Source organism: Rhodnius prolixus, unplaced genomic scaffold (assembly GCF_049639745.1).
Source record: "Rhodnius prolixus isolate KJV_2025 unplaced genomic scaffold, Rpr scaffold_3, whole genome shotgun sequence".
Classification (NCBI taxonomy): domain Eukaryota; kingdom Metazoa; phylum Arthropoda; class Insecta; order Hemiptera; family Reduviidae; genus Rhodnius; species Rhodnius prolixus.
The window spans coordinates 49,858,060-49,881,872 of NW_027411603.1; the positions used below are offsets into that span (position 1 = coordinate 49,858,060).

A 23,813-nucleotide genomic window follows, 5' to 3' on the forward strand; every position below is an offset into this window, starting at 1 on the left:
CACCCGATCGAAAGCCTGCTTCACATCAAGGAACACCCCAGAACAACACTCCTTCTTCTCAAGGGAGGTGGAGATTACATCTACAACTCGATGGCACTGCTGTATGGTGGAGTGCTGTCGCCTGAATCCAAATTGGTGATCCGGGAGAATGTCATTAGATTCAATTATTGGAAGAATACGTTTTAGCAGGAGTTTTTCAAGAATTTTTCCTAGCCCTGACAGTAAGCTAATGGGACGATGTGACGTCGGGAGTTGTGAAGGTTTATTTGGCTTAGGTATCGGAAGTATAATGGAAAATTTCCATAGTAGCGGAAAGTAGGTGGTGCGGAGAGTGGCGTTGTAGATTGAGGTGAGTAAAACTAGAGCTTTTTTAGGAAGTTTTCGAAGGATGGTTGGAGTAACGAGATCAAAACCGGGTGCTTTTTTTAAAGGAAGGTATCTAATAATATGTTTAACCTCTGAAGGGGTGAATGGCTTTGGAGGAAGCGAGAGAGGAAGAGGAGTATCAAGATCTTTTAAGAGCGATTCTTGGAACTGAGGATTGACTAATTCAGAGTGAGGAGTAAAGACAGAAGTTAGATAAGATGCAAATAGGGAAGCTTTATCTTCGTCAGAGGAGGCCCACGAGCCGTCATCACGACGAAGTGGAGATGCTACTGACTTGTATGAAAGGATCCTTTTTGTGGCTGTCCATAGAGACTTGTCTTCAGTCGATAGAGATGAAGTGTATTCTTCAAAGCGTTCTTCTTTTAGTTGTCTAAGTTGGTTTCTAAGTAGGTGAGTCAGTCTGTTGAATTCTCGTTTGTCAGATGGATAGCGGGTGCGTTGCCATTTCGCTCTCGCACGCCTTTTATCCGTGATGAGTGTCCGAATGTATAATGGTATGTTAGTCATGTGAGTTCGTTGTGCTACAGAATGAGTCGAGGATTCCCAGACAGAAGTCTGTATAGAAGTGGTTAAATGTTCTACTGCATTGTCCAACTCTTCAGCCGTTTTAAGAGAAATCCGTAAGTAATAAGTTTATTTAAATTTATTTTATTTAAATAATTAAAAAACGAATATTAAAAAATAAAATAAAAATTGAAAGGAATATAGAAATAAAAATAATATTTTAATAAATAATTAGATATTTTTAATTATAACAGTTAAAAAGGTTACAGTGTTACCTTATAGAAATTTAAAATGGATTCTAGTGATTCCTGTTTAGAAAACACTCCTCCATCAATAAAAGAAACAGCAGAAAATGTAATAAGTAATGTAAATACGTAAGTAATGTAAATAATTGTAATATAACAATAAATGTTTATAATAAATAAATTACTTTTTATAGACTGTAAAAATGAAATTTCTAATTTTATTAGTTAATAAATGGTTGCAGAAAAAATATAATATTTAACTCTAGTGTAAAGTATTTTCCTCACACTCGGCAATTTGCACTTGCACTCGCCTCGCTTCACTCGCTCATGCGTGCAAACCCTGCCTCGCGTGAGGAAAAGTACTACTTTCCACACTTGTTAAATAAATAACTATTTTTAAATATTCAATATCAAAAAAATCGGACTACGAACGAGGAAAGAGAGACAAACAAAATTAAATTCAGGAATTTGTGAGGCAAGTACATAATTACAGGTTTGTGATATTGGATTTTTTTTTTAATTTTTATTTTATTCCTTAAAATAGTCGATCTTTAGTTATATAATTCGAAACAACGCTAACAGCTCCCTCCATGAAACTCTCTCGATCGAACCACGATTTAATGAGTGAACTGTTTAATAGCGACGTTACGTAATTTATTATGAGAAAAAAAGTATATTTAACGCATGCGCAGTAAAACTATTTATCCTCATGTTTCTATTATTTAAATTCAGTGTTAAAAAATAGTTGTTAGTGGAAAGAATGTTGTTGCGCGCTGTGTACGTAAATTAGTTAAATTTGGTGCTTAAATTTGTAGTTAACAACACAAAAAATTATTAATTAATGGACTGTTATTTTTAAATTCAAAAAAAAAAAATGTATCTAAAATTAATTATATGTTTTTATACAATTTTCACGACAATCGTCACATTAAAAGCTGATTTCAAGTTAACCGTTTTACATACAAACGATATGCATTCTCGTATAGAGGAAATCAGTCGTACCACCAGTAAATGTAACATAAAGGAATCTTGTTATGGCGGTTTCGCCCGAGTAGCTTACGAAGTTCGTCGTATTAAGGCTATCACGAAGAATACTCTGTTTTTAAACGCTGGCGATAATTACCAAGGTTCACCATTGTTTACGTACTTTAAATGGGAAATATTGGTACCATTGTTGCGTATGTTGGGCATTGATGTAATGGTGAGTATTTGTTAATGTTATTTTATTATTGATTACTTCCGGAAGTTGTGATTTATGTTTCCTCTCCTTTCTCTTACCAAGATAAGAGGAAGTATAGTGATTATGTAGAATTTCCAAAAAAAAGAGTGTTTGCCGAAAGTATATCCAGTTTTATGGTCCGCACAAATACGTGGGTCGTTTTGAAAAGTCCGTGCAAAGTCAGACAGAGAGATAGCACTACTGGCGCGTATCGAGGTTATGTTTAGTTAGTAGCATCTCTAGGAAGAACACACACCAAGTTTCAGCCAGATCGGTCTATTTCTTTGTGTTTGGTATTCGTTTGAATCGAGGAAGTCGAGTGATTTTCTCACGCTTGACCAAAAACGAAATCGTGTGAAGTGTTACAAGGACGGTTTGCAGCTGTTCCAGAAGAATCCGCATGACTTTAAGCGTCGTTTCGTCACTGTGGATGAAACTTGGATACATCACTACACTAAGAACAATCTAAACAATGGGTTACCAAGGGGGGAATCTGCGCCAAAAAAGGCGAAGACCGTTCCTTCGGCCGGAAAGATTATAGCGACTGTCTTTTGGGATTCGCAAGGAATAATCCTCATCGACTATCTGGAAAAGGGTAAAACTATTACAGGTGCATATTATTCATCGTTATTGGACCGTTTGAAAAAACCGAGCTGCAAGAAAAACGCCCACGATTGGCCCACAAAAAAGTCCTTTTCCATCACGACAACGCACCAGCTCACACCTCAGCAGTTGTGGTCGCAAAATTAATGGAAATAGGGTTCCAACTCGTTTCACATCCCCCCCTATTCTCCAGACTTGGCTCTCTCGGACTACTATTTGTTCCCCAATATGAAGAAATGGCTGGCGGGAAAAATTTTTTTTATTCAAACGAGGAGGTGATTGCAGAAACGAATGGCTATTTTTCAGACTTGGACAAATCCTATTATTCGGAAGGGATCAACAAACTAGAGCAGCGTTGGACGAAGTGTATAAGCCTAAAAGGAGACTATATTGAAAAATAAAAAAGGTTTACCCCAAAAAATTAAGTAGTTTTTATTTTTGCACGGACTTTTCAAACGACCCTCGTATCTGTCGTATTCATTTAATTCACAGGAAGTGTATGTTATGACGTTTCAGAACTTTCTTTTTAATAAAATTTTTTCAATTTAATTGTTCTGCACCTAGAAGCAAACGGTTGACATGGAATCCCACAGACTAGACTCGAAAAGACAAGAAACTGAACCACACGCTATAAAACTTCTCGCCAGAACTACTTAACAAACGTTCGAAACAAAACCTACATAACAAAAGACTTTTATACCCGTTGTTACTGCGACCTATTTGGCCATACGTCATCGAAGTAAGGGGATCGACTAAGCGTTCCAACTACAGACATTACAGTCCAAAAATACTACGAAAACCTCTTAACGCTCCGTTCTATGTATCTAACCTCACCACTATCCATAATGACCTCAAAATCCCTTTCATTATTAGATCTTGCTAAAAACTCGTTTTCTTAAAATTTCATTCCACTATACAGCAGCTCATCGTAACCCCCTCTCTTCATAGAACACCTATCTTCCTCCACATTACCAGGTAATCCTCTAAGGAGATTGAAGAGAAGATGGCCCTCGTGATCTACTCTTATCGTGAGAGCAAAGCACGTTACTGGAGTGACACCACTGGGTGCCTTCTCCACTCATGATTTCCTGTTATTTCTTTTTTCTTTCACCATATTTGCTTGATGCAACAGCTGTTGCAGTGGTAAATTACAATAAAATATTTTAAAAAAAAAATTAGTAGTTAATTTTCACGAAAATATTTTACCAATTTTCTTGATACTTTGTGAAACACATTGCTTATAATTTTTCGATCTATTACTATATTGGACTTTTTAATTAATTTTAGAATAGTTTAGGCATAGAAATTTGGTGGTTAGACATTACTGTATAATTGTACAACGCTTATGCCTTATTCTTGTACAAGAACGTTTGTCGAAATCTATTTGATCTAAGATCTAAGAAAAAAAAACTATTCTATAAACGAGGATGTATTCATGATTTTAAAGAAAATTTAGGAATTTTATCTTTTATGGAGAAAGAGGAAAAAAATTGTTAAAGTGGGGTGCTCCTCAAAATTACCCTTTTTTTTTCTTCGTACAATTTTGAACAATAATTGTTCTACATGACAGTTTAAATGTTTATGTAAGCTAAAAATTTCGAATTTGATAGAAAATTTGAATGTGAATGTGAAAAATCCACAAAAAAAATCTGTTTTTCAAGTTTTCCTGGATTTTCTCAAAAAAAAAAAAAAAAAAACTAATTTATTTAGTATAATGCTTAGGTGAAAATTTGTTTTTCCAATTTTTGGCCGATTTTTGGGGGAAAGGCTTTTCCTCTGGTTTATTTTATTTTCCCTAATTTAGGGCGCATCAACATTTGAGTTCTTTAGAGCCCCTAAGCTTTTTTTTTTCGAGAGCACTGCCTGCTTTTGGACAGTGTACTCTCGTTACCGTTTAACAGTGTTCATTACCTGTTAGTGAGCTGTACGTAAAGTAGCTCCTAGAAAACTCTACAAGGGCCAGCTACTTGGATTCGAACGGGGTGTCTTCTAGTTGGGAATCCATTACACTATAACCCACTAATCCTTTCCTTTTCTAGAATGTTATTTCAAATGAGTTGTTATGGTAGCTATCCTTCTGGAAACCCCCCCCAAAAGGTCTCTATTTTGAGAAATAGTTTCTAATAACAAATGTAAAAGTGAGGCGCCACGGTAGCCGAGCGGTTATGGGCTAGACCCGCTAAGCTAGGATTTATTGTTGGTTTAGTGGGTTCGATTCCCCTGGTCTAGGCCTTGGATTCTATTTAATGGTTAATATGAGAAATTTATAGTAAAGTATGTTAGGGCGGTTATAGGCTAGACCCGCAAAGCTAAGATGTATTGTTGGTTTAGTGGGTTCGATTCCCCTGGTCTAGGCCTTGGATTTCATTTAATAGTTAATATGAGAAATTTATAGTAAAGTACGTTAGGCGGTTATAGGCTAGACCCGCAAAGCTAAGATGTATTGTTGGTTTAGTGGGTTCGATTTCCCCAGGTCTAGGCCTTGGATTTAATTTAATGGTTAATAAAAGAAATTTACAGTAAAGTATGTTTGCTAGACGCCTCCGTCCACGACACCTAATTGGTAGTTGGACGTAAAGCCCCGCCTGAAAAAATAGGCGATTACTTTACTTTTACTTTGTAAAAGTATATTCCGGAGCAAAATGAAGGGAGAGGTACATTTTCATTCCACTTGAAGCGTAGTTTTAAAAGTAAAATAATCAACTTTAATGACAAAATAAATAAATAAATCAATTTAATGATAATTGCTTAATTACTTTTAAGACAAAAAAGCGTCAATTTTCAGCAATCGATTTTTTTGTTTTATTGCTGATCCAATAAAATCAATTAAAATTAAAAATTTTTGTTGCTGTTAAATGAAGAACATCTGGGTAAATAATATTTGAGATAGATTATTATCATTTTTTTAAATATTAATCTCAATCTTCTAGAGCCTTGGCTGCAAAAGTGGAGAATCAAAGTGAATGAAATGAAATCTAAATACATAGTATTTACCTTAAACAAGAAAACTCTCCCTCCTCTCTCCTTCCACAATACTTCCATACCAATGACTAACCAAGTACGATATCTCGGACTACATCTTGACAAACGACTAACATGGAACCCACACACGAGACTCAAACGAACTGACCTCAATCTGAGGTATAAAATGTTGAAAAGACTACTCGACAAACGATCAAAACTGACCCTGACAAACAAACGAACACTATATACCGCTCTACTTGCCCCAATATGGACGTACGGAATACAACTTTACGGAAGCGCCAAAAAATCGAACATCAACCGACTTCAGACCTTACAATCTAAAATTCTAAGAACAATAGTTAACGCTCCCTTCTACGTCTCCAATCATACTATACACTCTGATCTCAATATTCCTCTCGTTTCTGAAATAGCCCAAACTCGATACACAAAACTCCATTCAAATCTACACGGTCACTACAACCTTCTGATTCACAACATGTCTACCACAACACTTCCTTCTAATCCTCAACGCAGACTAAAGCGGCGGTGGCCACGCGACCATCTCAACACAACGCCGACCTCCTAGGATGGTTGCTGTGTAAGCTTGCCAATCTGGCGAACTAACGGCTTCCATCACTGGATGGTCGTCGTTCACTCCAATCACGCCCTTGGTGCACATGCATGTGCGCGTATGTGTATGGATATGCATATACGTGCATGTGTATTTGTGCCATCCCTTTTCACTCATCACTTTTGCTTATTGTACTGCATACAGTTGCAAAATAAATAAACAAATTAAAAAAAAAAAAAAAAAAAAAAAAAATATTAAAAAGACTAATGTTTAACCTCCAATATTTACGTCGTGAATATAATTTAATAATTTTTTAATGGCATCATTTCTATTTCATTCAAGGTTATACTCACTTTAGTTTTAATATCTATCACCTATATTATGTGGCCATTATTTGTGCCATTGTCAGTTTAAAGTTCAGACAAATAAAGTATTGTTAATAACTCACAACGACTATCTCTTACTAGTTATTTCCGTTAAGAAATCTTCTGTAAACTGTTTTGAGCCAAAAAAAAAGAAAAGAAAAGAAACATCCGCTAAAAACAATTTATTCAGGAAAGCAGCACTTCCTCTTTTCTTCAAATTTAGGATTTTACTTACGTATTAATTTAATGGCTTAAATGCGACTTTTAGGGTACAGCTCTCCGACAAAACTTTTAAGAGATATTTCTGATTTAGGGATTTTCTGCAGCTAAGTTTGAGCTATCTCCCAGTGTGGACTGACAGCACTGTCAGCTTCCACAGGCGGGCTGTGTAGTTAACAGGAATTGGAGAATATATATATCCACTCTTGAGGGAGAAGGGTTGTTTCCGGTCCTATGAAGTGGTTATTTTTTATTATTAGCTCCCTGCTTTCCTGGGTTTATCCTTAAGAGAGTCTTGCCATGAATGGTGGTATAGAAACCTTTCTAGTTTCTATTTAAGGGTTACCCATCTTCAAATTGTAGCTGAACAGGACTTTGCGGGAAATCTATTTACTACCTTCTCTATTTAGTACATCCCCCCAGAAGTCTTAGTTCCCCTAACATGAGAAAGCCATCTTCAGTCCTAACTGTTCACTTCTCACCTACCTGGAACGCTCTGGAGAGCCTGGTTCTAGAGCGGAATATATCCTCAGTAATAACTTCCGTCCTATTTTATTTTGGGCCAAAGTCTAGGGAGGACTTTAAGAACAACTGCCACCGCTCTTACTAGAACTTCCCTTTCATGATCTTGGAATGCTGTAGGATCTACTAGCAACAAGAAAAGAACAGGCTCACTAGATCTATTTAATGGCAGATCTCGTTAACTGAAACATAATTACTAAAAACTTAAAAATTAACTAATCCTATTCAACCGCTATTATTTCAGCAGCCATGCAGTGATGTAAATCATCTAATCCATCTTTTTTTCTGTTTTTTTTTTCAGTCTCTAGGAAATCATGAATTTGATAATGGCGTATCTGGACTAGTGCCATTCCTGCAACAAATCGAAATACCTGTAGTGACGTGCAATCTAAATACAAGTGCCGCACCAGCTTTAACCATCCATACAGCATTAAAACCATGGCATATGTTAACCGTTGATGGTGTAAAGATTGGTGTGATTGGATATCTTACTCCGGACACAAAAGTAAGAATTTTAACCGATAAATTAACAAAAAATTCCAAATTCTTTAAATTTTGTACAAAGAAACCTAATTTTTTTTTTTTTTTTTATCAATGTTCAATAATTGTGGTTTATCAGATTTTCATGGAGAATTCAACAGGTGCATTCTATGCTGCGTTAAGTCTACTATGATCTAGCGTTTGCACGTATACCATTGATCGATAGTTGTTTATGCAGATATCGATGAAATGACGTTAAAGAAAAATTGCTTTATGAACATGATAAATGAGTTAACGTTTAGTACTAATCATTAATTCAAATTGTGACGTAATACTGAAAAGTATTAAGTATATTGAGTAGAATTTAGAACAGAATTTGGAATTCGTAATTCCATTTCTGGTAACTTACTAAAATTAAACTAAATAAATTTGCAAATAGTAGATTCTAACTAATTTAGGGAAAAGAGAATTTAGATTGTGAGTTATAAATCGGGATGTAGGCGCCACGGTAGCCGAGCGGTCAAGAGGCGAGACCCGCAATGCTAAGATGTATTGTTGGTTTAGTGGGTTCGATTCCCCTGGTCTAAGCCTTGAATTTTATTTAATGGTTAATATGAGAAATTTATAGTAAAGTATGTTAGGCAGTTATAGGCTAGACCCGCAATGCTAAGATGTATTGTTGGTTTAGTGGGTTCGATTCCCCAGGTCTAAGCCTTGAATTTTATTTAATGGTTAATTTGAGAAATTTATAGTAAAGTATGTTAGGCAGTTATAGGCTAGACCCGCAAAGCTAAGATGAATTGTTGGTTTAGTGGGTTCGATTCCCCTGGTCTAAGCCTTGAATTTTATTTAATGGTTAATTTGAGAAATTTATAGTAAAGTATGTTAGGCAGTTATAGGCTAGACCCACAATGCTAAGATGTATTGTTGGTTTAGTGGGTTCGATTCCCCAGGTCTAAGCCTTGAATTTTATTTAATGGTTAATTTGAGAAATTTATAGTAAAGTATGTTAGGCGGCTATAGGCTAAACCCGAAATGCTAAGATGTATTGTTGGTTTAGTGGGTTCGATTCCCGATGTTTAGGCCTTGGATTTTATTTAATGGTTAATATGAGAAATTTATAGTAAAGTATGTTAGGCGGTTATAGGCTAGACCCGCAAAGCTAAGATGTATTGTTGGTTTAGTGGGTTTGATTTCTCCTAGTCTAGGCCTTGGATTTTATTTAATGGTTAATATGAGAAATTTATAGTAAAGTATGTTTGCTAGTCACCTCCGTCCACGACACCTAATTTGATAGTTGGGACGTAAAGACCGCCTGAAATAATAGGCAATTGCTTTACTTTACTTTACTTATAACCAGGGATGTGATAAAGTCGCGTATAAAAGGAACATTAAGATCTTTGTGGATGGTCTGGTTAAAAAATGAAAAAGGAAAAATGATACAGAGTGAAGAGATGCTGTCTTCTCACAGTAATCTCTGTGAAGTTGTAAAGTTTCAGTTTCAACTTTGAACGCTGTTGTGCTTCAAAAGGGTTTCTATACGCTTGTAATGGCTGTACAAAGCCTCGTTAAGAAAAAGGTTTTTTACAATCGGGAAGACTGCTCTTCTGCTATCCAGTCTTAACTTGATGTCCCCACCATAAGCTTGTCTGAGGGCGCTATCATGCGGTGCCGGAAGCTATGTCTTTTATTAAGGGGAACAACTCTTACATTTTTTGACCTTGTACGGGAAGCTTTCTAGCATGAACGTAGAGTTCTAAATATGTAAACAATCCTGAATCAGTTAAAAATATCCTTGTGTCTTAATATCTATCTTGCAGACAACTATTTCATTTTTGTTGATCTCCTAAAAAATTTCAAATCAAATTTAAAATAATTGAAAATGCGCCAACGCGCAGTTTCTTGCGTCCACAGGAAATGTAACATTTTTCGATGAAATAGATTCTATAAAAAAATATGCAGAAATTGCTAAACTTGATGGAGCCGATTTGATATTTGCCGTGGGCCATTCCGGCATAAAGAAAGATGTAGAGATTGCCAAAAAAGTATCAGAAGTTGATTTAGTTGTTGGCGGACATACAGATACATTCTTATACACAGGTGAGCCAATTGTACGCAGTTATGGATAAAGTTCTTGGTTAGTTAAAACCATAAATGTACCATAAATGAAAGTCATGAGAGGCTTTTCACCAGATTTCCGATAAAAAGAAAAAAAGATCCTCTGCTTTATTCCAGGAACACCACCGGATATAGAGGTACCTTATGGTGGATATCCACTGATGATAGAACAACATTCCGGTAAAAAGGTACCTGTTGTTCAAGCGTATGGATACACTAAGTACCTAGGAAAATTGGACTTAGTTTGGGATGATAAATATGAATTGGTCACCGCTAAGGGAAATCCAATTTTGCTCAATTCTGCTGTTGCTAAAGGTAATTTTTTTTTTTTTAAATTGGACCCACAGAAATGCCAGCTTGCCACGTTTACTCTCCGGCGGGGCTCCTGTCTACCTGGTCCTCTTCAACAGCAATCCTCTTCCTTGGTACAGATCTGGGTGCGCTACCTTGGGCTCTACATAGACAAAAAGAATCATGTGGAACCCACACACTAGACTTAAAAGGCCAAGGCAATGACGAAACGTGCGAAACTGCTTTACAGGACTACTTGGACGACGCTCCAAATTACCCATTGAACTCAAACGCCTAACATACAACACTATTCTCAAAACCTATGTGGACTTAGGCTGGAAACATAGTGGAGCGGCGCGCAAAGCGGCGATGATAGCGAAGAGCAAAGCGGCAAAAACAAAAACTAGAAATAGATAGAGTTGCTCTATCTTCGCTTTGCTCGCCACTATGCGCGGTCCCATATGTTAACTTGTGTTTGATTTCGCCGCTTCGCTCTTCGCTATCATTGCCGCTTTGCTCGCCGCTCCACTATGGTTCCAGCCTTAAAGGACTAGAGCTGTGGGGTTCAGCCCAAACCTACAGAACATACGGACAGTACAGGACATTTCAGTCAAAACTCCTGCCGACAGATAGCTGGACGCTCCTTTCTACTAGTGACTAACCTCACCCTTTCACACCGACCTCAATATTCCCTTCATAGACCAACTCGCCAAGACTAAATACCAAAAATTCCTTACTGCTCTCTCTAGTTGCTCCAATCCCCTTGTACAGTCTCTTGCCTCCTCTGACATCCCTAATACTCCTCGCCGACTGAATCGCCAGTGGCCCCGCGACTTCCTTACAGTCTGAAGAACTAAATCTCTCCTCTCTCCTACTCATATTCTCCTCCTCACCATTCCCCTCTCTCATCTAGAGAGTGCTAACGCTGGGTAGTTTCTCTCCTCCTGCTCTTCCCGCTCCAATTCATCTCATTCACCTCCTATTTACTTATTAGGAGTATTTACTTATTAGGACTTAAAAAAAAGGGTATTTTAACGCACAAAACTGCTTTTTCAATAAATTAGAAAAAAAAATTGTTAATCTTAAAAAACAAACAAACAAATATTTCAGAACCAAATGTGGAAAGTGAAATACTGATATGGAAATCCAAGTTAGACGGAAAACTGGAGTTGAAAATTGGTGCAGCGAAAGTCTTCTTGGATGGTCTGTGTCGTCTCAAAGAATGTAATTTTGGAAATTTCGTCACAGACGCAATCACACATTTTGTAAGTTCTAGTTTCCTGTTGTTCTTCTTTGGCTACATAACCTCCCTGATTTGATTGCTGTACAGACAAATCAAATTGTCCTGATCTTCTGCCAGTTGTTGCCTTCTTCTTCTTCCACTCCCAGTCCATTATCCTTTCTTAAACGTCTCCCTTAGGAGTTCTTCCCTATATTTTTTTTGGGAGAGCTTCCCCTAAAGTTTCCTACTTCCCCCCCTCTCTTACTTGGAAGGTGAGTTTCGTTTTTCTTAAAACTTGACATTCAACTAACATGTCCCTTAACCACCTTAGCTGAGCTTTTCCAGATTAACTCTGCTCTTACACCCACCGTTAAGCCTAAAATCGTATTGCCAATTCTTGTCCCATCTTGCACTCGTATTCTTCGCAAGTTTGTTTTGTCAGATTTATTTTTGCGCAAAAGTTCTCCATAGATAATTAAAAATGTAATCAATGATGTAATAAAAATGGGCATAACAATTTTTAAAATTAACTTCAAGAACTGAACAAATAACTTATCTATTAAACACACTTAACAGCAGATAATTTAAAGAATGAAAAAGCGCCAAAACTACATACGATAACACGCAACACATCACACTTTTAGTAATTCAGATGATAAAGGAATGCATAAAACAAACAATAAAGACAAATATTCTAAATGCCTTTATATATATAACTGCTAAATTATGGTCACCAGAATATGGTTACCATAAAATGATGGTTTTGGTTTGGGGTTTTTTTTCCGACCGTTTTTGATAGATGATTTTGGGGAATATCAAGGTGCGGTCATAAATACAAAAACAAATTTTGTTTACTTTATATCCAACGTTTCGGTAATTTTATTACCTTCATTCTTCAGGGTATCTAGTTAAAATGTTTGCGTAGTTTAATGTTGAGCTATAACATCATAACTGTTGAAACAGTTAGAAGAAGATAGTTAAAATTACCGAAACGTTGGTATAAAGTAAACAAAATTGGTTTTTATATTCAAGACCGCACCTTGATATTCAACAAAATCATCAAGTTACCACAAAAAATTATTCTTTAAAGTACATCGTTACATCATAAGAGAAGGTCCCTAGCCACTAGCCGAATTGTTTGGTAATTATATAAATAAATCGATTTTAACAAAATCTATACACAATAGTATAATATGTATTATAAGTATATACTATACAACCTGGAACAACTGGCTTGGCACAAGAAAGTTTAGCTGGAATGGGTGCCGGGTCATGTGAAGGATTAAGGGGGGAATGAAATAGCCGATTAGCTGGCCCAAGAACGGGAGCTAACACTCCTTTCATTGGCTTGGAAACTGTTCTGGGAATGGCCAAGGATGCAACAGTTCGTGCGGCTCACAGAGAGTGGATCTGCACAGAGAACATGAAAAGAAAAAAGAACTGGGTAGATGTGTCCTGGGGGTGTCGAACACACTAAGACTATGGATGCCTCTGGCTGTGTAAACGAAGAGCCGAAGAGTCTCTGGGCTTGGGGAAATTACAGGCCAATTCACGGGGCGTGTTAGGTTCAGGAAGCATCTGCGCAAGGTGGGGGGCTTATTACCTTGCGGAACCGTTGTGTAGATTGTGTGTCAGGAAGAGGAGGAGACGGCCTCTGATCTGCTGATCGATTGTGTTACAATCGAGCGGTTGCGCTATGAAACCTTTGGGAACTTTTGAGACCAAAGGAGATTGTATCGCAAAAAGGAACTGGTAGGGGTGGGTTCGTATACTAGATCCAAAGAGAGCGTAGGTCCCGGTCCCGTTACAGTAAACTATTGTACAATACAGATATTGGTGATTTACTTCTACTTCTTTCCACTCTTAAGAGGATGCATTGCAATCGTACAGATTTACTTGATATCTTCCCAGCCTCGATGAAAATCTACAATTTCCCAAAAAAATAAAAATCTTTAGAAAACTTAGAAAATTATTTTTGAAGAGGAAGTGATTTTCCCGTTAAAACCAGAAAATTTTTTTTTTTAGGTTGTTAAAAACAGCAATGGCATTACTTGGACGGAAGCACCCATCATCGTATTCAACGGTGGGGCAATCAGGACATCCATCGCTCCAACAGGTACCTTATTTTGCATAAATTAATTGAAATGTAATTTAAACTTAAGTAAGTCGATATCCGAAATCGTTTTTTTTGGAACAATTCGTTTTCAAATTGTCAACCACTTTTAGGGAGTGGAATATTATAGTTGAAATGAAAATTTGAAATAATAAGACGCCATCAATTTAATATACATCGTAGCTTGAGCATTTAATGGTCATTAAATTAAAGAGCGTTTATAAGCTATTTATAATTTATTTAATGGAGTTGAATTTAATTCTTTGCTAAATTAATTAAAAGTTAATTTTTCTAAGTGAATGACGTTTAGTATGCAGAATAGGCCAACCGCTTTAATTGTCCTCCTTTAAGGAAAAGTAGAACACCTTTAATAGTTCACTAGGAAAAGACGAAAAGGTAGAAGAAAGTGAAATATTCAACAGGCGTAAAGTCAAACTTAACAAGCCTCAAGTATTGTGTGCACCGCGCATATGTGGGTGTGTGTAATTATTTAGTGCAAGCACTTTTAAACGGACAGCTTGCAAGTTGGCTGTGCTTTAAATATTATACTGCAGGTTTAAACATGTTTCCAGATGTTATGTACATTATTGGGGTACAGTATGTATGATTACTTTTCTTTATATGAGCGAAACTTTGTAGTTTTTGGCAGAACAGTAGTTTTACCATTATATTGAAATATGATAGGTAAAAAAAAAAAAAAATATATAACTACACAAATTTTAGGGTCGATTCCAATCAACAATAACAACAATTACAGCACACTGATGGAAAGTGTTGGTCTGTAACGAGAGAACGATAACGTTCCACATTATCTATTTGTATTTTCACTTTGATAAATTTGTATTATCTCTTGCCCTTTATCATTCTCAAATAACAGTGAGAAAAATTCAGTCAGATGAGTTTAAGTAATTTATAAGAGATCTACTAAGTAGCCAATATTAAGTAGAAGATAGAGAGAAGATTAAATCAATGAACTTACCCGTGTATGTTTATCTCTTTTTTGTTTTCTCTTTCCAGAATCAGTAACATGGAGCGATCTAATGACTGCACTACCATTTGAAAATCAACTTGTTCGCCTGAGAATGAAAGGAAGTACGCTGTTGAAAGCTCTCGAAAGAAGTGTTGAAAGCTATGATGTTACGAGAAAAACTGGCTTTGGTGGATTTCTACAAGTTTCTGGTATGTAAAGCTCTACTTAATCCCAAAAAAGTTATAATATTTTTTTTTAAAAGGGAAGGGATTAGCTGTGCGGTTAGCGTACTAGACTCCCACGCGGAGGTCCCCGTGGTTTGAATCCAGCTGCTGACTGACCCTTAGATTTTTCTCTTCCTAGGAGCTTCTTACAACTCACTGGTCCGGTGATGGACAGTGTTGTCTGTAACGTGGAGAACACTGTCCGGAGGCCGGTAGTGCACTGAAAAAAGCTCCGGGCGCCAATAACCTTAGATGTTGACGCGCCTTAAATCATAAAAAATAATAATAATATTTTTTTAAATAAATCATCTCTAACGTTCTACTGAAAACATACGGCTATTTTGCCTTAAATTTCCAGAAAAACTAAACAAGCTATTCCGGTACGTCTATTTCCTCTAGTATAATATTTTTTAAATTTCGACATTTCACACTAATAAAAACTGTACACGTTTTAGAACCTAAGATGGCAAGCACTTAAAAGAATATCAATCTTTACTCCTCGACCAGAATCATACTTGAATTAAGTTCCCTGAAAAAAATAGTTCAAATTCAAGTCCTTATAGTTTGTAGACAAAGTTAATGTAAATTATTAAAACTATTTTTTTAAAAAAATGGTGAAAATTGAACAATTTTTTCCTGCAAAGTGGCCCCCTTGGTCAATTTAAATTTTAAATTAAAAAAAAGAGAAGATTTAATTTAATGGTAATATTATACAGCCAATAAGATCGTGCATTCTACTGAAATAGCCCTTTAAAGGTAAAAGGGTTATCCTACGTATATAAGGAAAAACGTGCAGCTACTTTGATATAGTATTAAAAATAGTTCTCAACTAAATTTATCGCTACTCTAAAGTAGTAAATTTAACGATAATATATCGTAGGAAAGCTAACGAATGCGACAAATTATAAATAGTTAACTGTAAAAACGATTAATTTCTAAAGATATTTTACAATTCGATGAATAAATTAAAGAGATCAAAATTTTCCATTTAAGGAAATTTAATAGATTACAGGTGGGTGCAATGTATTCCCTCAGGTGAACTAGAATGTAAAAATTAATGGTTATGCACCTGTACCTATAGATATAAGTCTCCTACGCTGATTTTGAAGATTTCAGGAAGGCGTTCACTCCAGAAAAGCTGGAATCAATTTGTTACTTTCCTGTAGTTCGCTTGTAAGAACGTAATTTAAGATCTTTATAGAAAATTAAAGTAAAAAGTAAAGTAAAGTAATCGCCAATTTTTTCAGGCGGGGATTAACGCCCAACTACCAATTAGGTGTCGTGGACGGAGGTGACTAGCAAAAATACTTTACTGTAAATTTCTTTTATTAACCATTAAATAAAATCCAAGGCCTAGACCGGGAGAATCGAACCCACTAAACCAACAATACATCTTAGCTTTGCGAGTCTAGCCTACAACCGCCTAACATACTTTGCTGTAAAGTTCTCATATTAACCATTAAATAAAATCCAAGGTCTAGACCGGGAGAATCGAACCCACTAAACCAACAATACATCTTAGCTTTGCGGGTCTAGCCTATAACCGCTTAACATACTTTACTATAAATTTCTCATATTAACCACAAAATAAAATCCAAGGCCTAGACCGGGGGAATAGAACCCACTAAACCAACAATACATCTTAGCTTTGCGGGTCTAGCCTATAACCGCCTAACATACTTTGCTGTAAAGTTCTCATATTAACCATTAAATAAAATCCAAGACCTAGACCGGGGGAATAGAACCCACTAAACCAACAATACATCTTAGCTTTGCGGGTCTAGCCTTTAACCGCTCGGCTACCGTGGTTTAATCGTTGAGTTTGAAAAAAGCAAATTGAACGCTAATTGTTTTTGTAATGAAATTAATAATCAAACAAAAAGAAACAAAAAAAGAATATGAACGAACAAATAATTCCAAAGTAAAAACTCTTGGTTGTAATAGAGTAACAAGAGAAACGCTTAAATACTCGGTTAGCCCCAGTTTAAGGGACTGAAAGGGGGGTTTTGTTAAAGGAGGTGAATTTACTTTGAAGTTGTGTGTAATTGCACTACATTGCTGATGTTAGTTTGAAGTAAAGCGGAGCACAATTCACAAAATCTTTGTGAAGAAATTAATAACTTTGTACTTTGTTAACTTTTGCTGATATCTTCATTTCCATTTGTAATCATTAACTTCACTTGAAATTCATTAACTTTAGTCATTGTCAAAGTATAAGGAAGTTTGCTGAGGACTAGTGATGATTACCTACAACAGTTTCTATCGATTTCATCAAGCTTTTCATCAATTTTCTTTTAAGTTTTTCACCAAAGGGACACTTATTGAAATAAATAAGCCCTTTAAATGCAAAAGAAAAATATCCTCACCAAAATTGTAGAGCAGAATTTATTCTCCCTAAGGCAACCAATTCGACGGGGAACTTATTATGATATTTTGGAAAAATTTTCTTCCAGGTTTAAAAGTGGAATATGCCCAGAGTGATCAAGGAAAACTGGTGGTGAGGAAAGCGTTGTCCAGATGTGGAAACTGTACAATCCCATTCTACTCAGAAATTGATCCCAACAAAGAATACTCAGTAGTGACCACTTACTATGTTTCCAATGGAGGCGATGGGTATTATATGTTTAAAAATGATGCCCAAAATGAGCATGTTTATGGTGAGTATATTCAACATGATCCTGGTATAAATCTTTAGTTTAAAATCTGTTTTTAGAGAAAAAAAATATGAACATTAACTCTTAGAAATGCTCGTAGCAAAAAGCCTCTACGGCATCAGGCTTCATTCAGTCTATTCTTTCCTGGTTAAGGCTTGCTTGGAAATGGAGGAAAATATAGCCTTTCTTGGAGGGTGGAAGAATGTTCAGGCAACAGCTAGTGGAAGGCCCGCTTTTTTAACGGAGGAGTTCCTTTAGAGTGCTTAAGAAGTTCCCGCGTTGATGCGGGAAATATCCATTCAAGGAAGGTATCCGGAACGAGGGTGTCTTTCACCCTCAATTAGTCCCAGCTCCTTTGGATCTCCAGGGATTCCTTTTGGGTTCTTGGACTGAATGTGGCCAGTACAACTAGGTATTCCCATTAATCATAGTAAAGCTTTGCTATTATGGGGAATATCAGGAGAGAGCATTGCTTAGAGATATGTAGCGTTGTGGGTGGCAGTAGTTATTCTTGTTCTTGATTGACAGTTCTTCGCACTCTCTAGAACTTGCCTGTAGAGACTAGTTTTTTGTGAATCTTGAGGAAGCACAATTTCAGATGATATTAGAAAAAAAAACTTTTATTGAGTAAATTCTGATGCCTCTTAAAAGGAAGGAGATTTCTACGACATACTAGACCAATGATGGCGAACCTATGACCCGCGGGTCAGACAATGACCCGTGCAAGCTTTTTCACTGACCCACAATTGCTAGGCAACCATTTGTTTGTTTACGCGGGTTGATTTAGATTTTCTAATTGTTGTGGATAATTTATATTCTATCTGTATTTTTTTCAATCACGCATTGACACAAAAACAATTTAAATGCTATCTATAACCTTTAGTTTGATCATTACAGTTCTAAAAAATGCAAATGACGACAAATGCTTTTGTAGTATTTGAAATAAAGCAAAAGTGTTCACAAAATATCAAATAAAATGTATAATTTTACTCATATTTTGTTTGTTAAAAAAAATCGACAACCCAAAGCAAATAACCATATTTAGATTTTTCTTCAGATAAAACACACTTTTGTAAGGTTTTGTTCAGGTTATGTTTGTAAAAAGAGCACTTGTTTCGAACCCGTTTTACCCGTTAAGCCAACTGAATTTTAAAGATGTTTAGTTTTGAAAATATTCAGTTTAAAATTTTTAAACTTAACTCTTGTGCAAATGGGCATTAGTGACCCAAGAGCTAGTACTAAAAAAAAAAATGAACAAAATTTGACCCACGTGTCAAAAAGGTTCGCCATCCCTGCGACTAGACCTTCAATGGGATGCTGCAATAAATCTCTTTCACTATAGCATCAGAGACGACGAAAATCGTCAAAACGCAATTCCAAGTTTCAGCTCCCTGCTAAGACCTCTAGTTTAGGAGATATTCTTTTTACAAAGATCATAGGCTGATGTCAATTTTTTTTGGGAGGGGGGTTCGAATTCAGGAAATCTTAAAACAGAAATTTCCGGCGATATTACGGTTTCAAAAATTTTAAATAAGTTCTTCGCGGCGGAAGTGAAACAAAAAAAGAGGCTTGAGGCGGTCTAGAACAGTTAACCATTGTGACCATGAGACAGACTGTCTCCGCCAAGAGATCATTATCTAATTACGAATAACTAATAAATCGCGTAAACCATTTCAGTGCCATTATTATAATTAACTAATAATACGATAATATGTAATTTCTAGTTGTAGGGTAATGTAACAGAAGCCATGTTATATAATTATAATAACGAATCTAAATTATTAATTAGAAATAGTTTTAATACAACTAATGGAAAGTGAACTTTACAAATCTATAAATTTAAACCAAACTAGCTAGCATTAGGTTGAATTAACTCTTGAATAAGTTTACACACTGATCGTGCCCTGAGATATTGAACATTTGTCGATAACAGATATTCCCAAGTAAATAATGATTCAACTATGAAGGGAAATTCTATGATCTTCTATGATCAGAGCCTGGAAATAGAAGTTCTATGGTGTCCCCTAGTATTTGCAACAAAAACCCCTAGTGTTTGGTGTGTACGTTGGAATTAATTTTGCGAATTTATTTTTTAAGGCCAATTATTGGCCTTAAAAAATAAATATAAAGGTTTATCACAGAGTTGAGGTGGCGTTTAGGGTAACGGTGTAGCCGCTTAAAACGGCTGCAATGCGTTTTGTATTTAGTTGATTAAAAATGGGCTTCCGTTAGCTTAACATCAAGAAGATCTGTAGCCTGATAATTTCTGACCTCAATGTAATCACCGCTTTCAGCCTAGTTCGCGGACATGGTTTGTCATCTGAAGATCAATCAAATTACGCTAGGACTGATAAGAGACGTGATCTTCAGCTTCCAAAAACTTTTAACGCACTCTTTTTTTTGTTTCCACTATTTCCTATCGATAAACGTTATCTTTTGATTCTTCATTAACGTAAATAATTTAGGGATAAGTGAAATTACCAATTGCCAAAACGAGATCTCATGAAACGCGGTCAAATTGCTAAAATTTTTTTGATTGCAACATAAAAGATCCCTCGCTAAAGCAGGTTCCCCTGATGCTGGTACTTCTGGGTACTGTAAACGAGCAAAACAGCTACGGTCATTTTATTCAGCTGGCTGAATGGAAGAAAAATGTTGAGAGGAAAGCTGAAGGAAAAGCCCTCCGGACGTTTCGGGGCCCAAAATCCTCCAGGAAGAAGTTAAGAAAGAGCTGGAAACTATAGCAAAGAGAAGCTCTGGGGGCGTACTTCACCTTCTAACATCAATTTTGGCACCTCTATTAAGGGTCAACTCTTTCACCAAAAATTAAGGTACCAAAGTAATTTGAGAATCTGGTAGGATTCAAGGCAGGTATAAACCTTTTCCCTACAACGCAGTCCTCCAGTGTGGTGTCTTCATAGACTCTTCTCCCAGAGTCTGCAGTTACAATGAGGTTCCTAGTTAAGCTTAGTTAGGTTCGTCCTCCGACTGATAAAGCCCCGCCAGCAAACAGTAGCCTATTTTAACTCATGCCTAGGCAAACCTCAACTTTCCACTTAAATTGCCTAGACAAATCTTTGCTTTATTTAAAATCGCTGCCATTTCCAAATAAATGTGGGAAAAACCGAACTTAATTTTCCAATACCATTGATACAAGTTTTGCACACAAAAAATTGTTTTATTAAACAATATTCAATATTTAATATTGATTTTTGATGATTCTTTCTTTCAGAGGAAATCGACTTACACATTGTGGCTAATTATCTGGAAATGTTAAGCCCTATCTATCCTGGAATTGAAGGAAGAATCATTATACCCAATGAATTGACATTACCACCGGCTGAGCATAAATCTACTGCATCCATGGCAACGTACAGTTTCACTTTAATCATCAGCATGGTTGCCTGGTTAACGATTAAATTCTGAATTTGGTAATCATGCCAGCATACCGGAAGAACAAGATGTGGCGATTTTTGTGCTCAACTAAGATTACCCTGGAGTGTAACAAAAGCCTGGGAAATTTTTCATTTTGCAATTTTAAAAAAGGGTAAACAACCACGTATTATGATTATCCTTCGGAATATGGGTCATTATTATTTTTCATTATTTGAACTCATCTATTGGTTAAAAATTCGATGCTAGTATCGTTGACGGTAAAATTACAATTATCAGGTATCAACTTCTTGCCTGGCATTTCTTTCTTTTATACTGAAAGCTTGACCCTGAAGAGATGGGTAATCAGAGGGTGCCTGGACTTAGTCTTTAACTAGATGACCGAGAAGTGCCAAATTCAAATCTTCGTTTGTAAAGACGTATCTTCTGACTTGTGCTGCCATGTCTTAATTTCTGTGAAGAAGCACAGAACACACCCAATTATGTCCCTTTATCGTTCCAACCCAAGCCCAATATCTCTTGTTCATCTCTTTCTCGTCGAGTAATTTGTACATCCGGTTGCAGCATGAATTTCACCCCATTGTTTTTCTTGTTCTATGTACTGGGGAATGTTCATGATAAAGGTAAGTAGAAGACTTGCCTAAATCTTTCAAAAGTTTTCTAGCGCTGATTCGAACAACAGAGGTTACAAGTGTTGCCAAAGAATAGAGGTCGTATTAGACGAAGCTTTCAAGTTCATATCATCATCTCCAGTACTAAAAACCATGACTAAGAAGCTTTACCTTTGAGAAACCTGAGTCTTGCAGCTTTAAATAATTAATTTTCTAATCAGCTTTTACGAACTTTATTACCTTTTGACGCAAGCATCTCTAAGTCTTAAAATCTAGATTTTTACAATCAGCTTCAACCATAAACTTAAAATTAAAGTTTGAACTTGATAAAAGCAACCTTTGGTAAACGAGCTGGGTAAACTTACTACGGATTAAGAAACGGAAACAAAACAGGCTTTTGTTATATCCGGTTATTTTTAAATTTCCAGAGCATCTTTGTCTCTCTCTCTGTTATGTATATACACCAGATTACACTATGTATATGTAAATTATGTTCTGTTGTATGATTTGTTCTTGATTTTTTTTATGTACAAAATATTACGTTTTTCTATTCCCTTGTGAATATGCTAAATAAAATGTAATGCGTCCAATGATGACCATACTATAATTTTATGCAATGAAATACACTCATACAGTAATAATGCTCAAATATATAAATTCAGGGTAGGGTACGCTACATTTCTTTGATCTCATTGAACCTAATTACTGATTCAATTAATTACTAATTACTAAAACTAATTACTGATGGACCAATTTCATGGCCTAATAAATTCTAAAGTAAATAACTAATGGTTATTGTATTTACAAACTGCTAATGAATTTACAAACTTTTGAATTACTATCAAGTGAAAAGCAGAAAAGTAATTGCCTATTTTTTCAGGCAGGTTTTACGTTCAACAGCCAATTAGGTGTCTTGGACGGAGGCGACTAACAAACATACTTTACTGCTAATTTCTCATATTAACCATTAAATAAAATCAAAGGCCTAGACTGAGAATCGAACCCACTAAACCAACAATACATCTTAGCTTTGCGGGTCTAGCCTATAACCGCCTAACATACTTTACTATAAATTTCTCATATTAACCATTAAATAAAATCCAAGGCCATAGACCAGGGGAATCGAACCCACTAAACCAACAATACATCTTAGCTTTGCGGGTTTAGTCTATAACCGCCTAACATACTTTACTATAAATTTCTCATATTAACCATTAAATAAAATCCAAGGCCATAGACCAGGGGAATCGAACCCACTAAACCAACAATACATCTTAGCTTTGCGGGTCTAGTCTATAACCGCCTCACATACTTTACTATAAATTTCTCATATTAACCATTAAATAAAAATACAAGGCCTAGACAAGGGGAATCGAACCCACTAAACCAACAATACATCTTAGCATTGCGGGTCTAGTCTACAACCGCCTAACATACTTTACTATAAATTTCTCATATTGACCATTAAATAAAATCCAAGGCCTAGACCAGTGGAATTGAACCCACTAAACCAACAATACATCTTAGCTTTGCGGGTCTAGTCTATAACCGCCTAACATACTTTACTATAAATTTCTCATATTAACCATTAAATAAAAATACAAGGCCTAGACCGGGGGAATCGAACCCACTAAACCAACAATATATCTTAGCATTGCGGGTCTAGTCTATAACCGCCTAACATACTTTACTATAAATTTCTCATATTAACCATTAAATAAAATCCAAGGCCTAGACCAGTGGAATTGAACCCACTAAACCAACAATACATCTTAGCTTTGCGGAAGAACACCATTGAAAAAGTAAATTTTGAATGCTTATATATGAGGCGACTGTATAGTTTTATGGTACATAACCTATTGTTACCATCTTTAGAAATTTAATACTTTACAGTATGGTGTGTTTAATGATTATTAATTACCTATAATTGTGATTAGTATTTGTAAATAAATCTCAGCGTTCTGTACATGATTTGATTAATGACCTGATCACCTTTCACGCGCACACAATAGCCAGGGGTGTGTGTAAAATAGTTCATTATTACATCCTGAAATCCTAATGATTTTAATTAAAGCCCAAACTAATTACAATATACCATAAATAGAACGCGCGTCTCTATTAAGCGACTCTATTTCTGT

General features: G+C 36.0%; 2 protein-coding genes across 5 annotated transcripts in view; one reads left to right on the forward strand and one right to left on the reverse strand.

Annotated features, from left to right (window-relative positions):
- Nucleotides 1-23,813, reverse strand: part of rsh (Rap GTPase activating protein radish) — a 310,270-nt gene that overhangs the window by 156,436 nt on the left and 130,021 nt on the right. The gene's annotated exons all lie outside the window — the stretch shown is intronic.
- Nucleotides 1,869-23,641, forward strand: LOC141453387 (snake venom 5'-nucleotidase-like). The gene is made up of 9 exons (XM_074126555.1): nucleotides 1,869-2,337; nucleotides 7,901-8,104; nucleotides 9,978-10,179; nucleotides 10,315-10,512; nucleotides 11,599-11,753; nucleotides 13,736-13,826; nucleotides 14,841-15,002; nucleotides 17,471-17,674; nucleotides 20,904-23,641. The coding sequence occupies exons 1-9, from the start codon at nucleotides 2,011-2,013 to the stop codon at nucleotides 21,095-21,097; spliced, it is 1,737 nt and encodes a 578-aa protein (XP_073982656.1). The 5' UTR covers nucleotides 1,869-2,010; the 3' UTR covers nucleotides 21,098-23,641.

What these genes read in the sequence shown, in the direction of transcription:
- LOC141453387 (XM_074126555.1), top strand. Translation starts at nt 2,011, where the DNA reads ATGTATCTAAAATTAATTATATGTTTTTATACAATTTTCACGACAATC. An exon ending in ATCTTACTCCGGACACAAAA is followed by an intron (nt 8,105 to 9,977) that starts GTAAGAATTTTA and finishes GCCAACGCGCAG; the next exon opens with TTTCTTGCGTCCACAGGAAA. An exon ending in CCAAAATGAGCATGTTTATG is followed by an intron (nt 17,675 to 20,903) that starts GTGAGTATATTC and finishes TCTTTCTTTCAG; the next exon opens with AGGAAATCGACTTACACATT.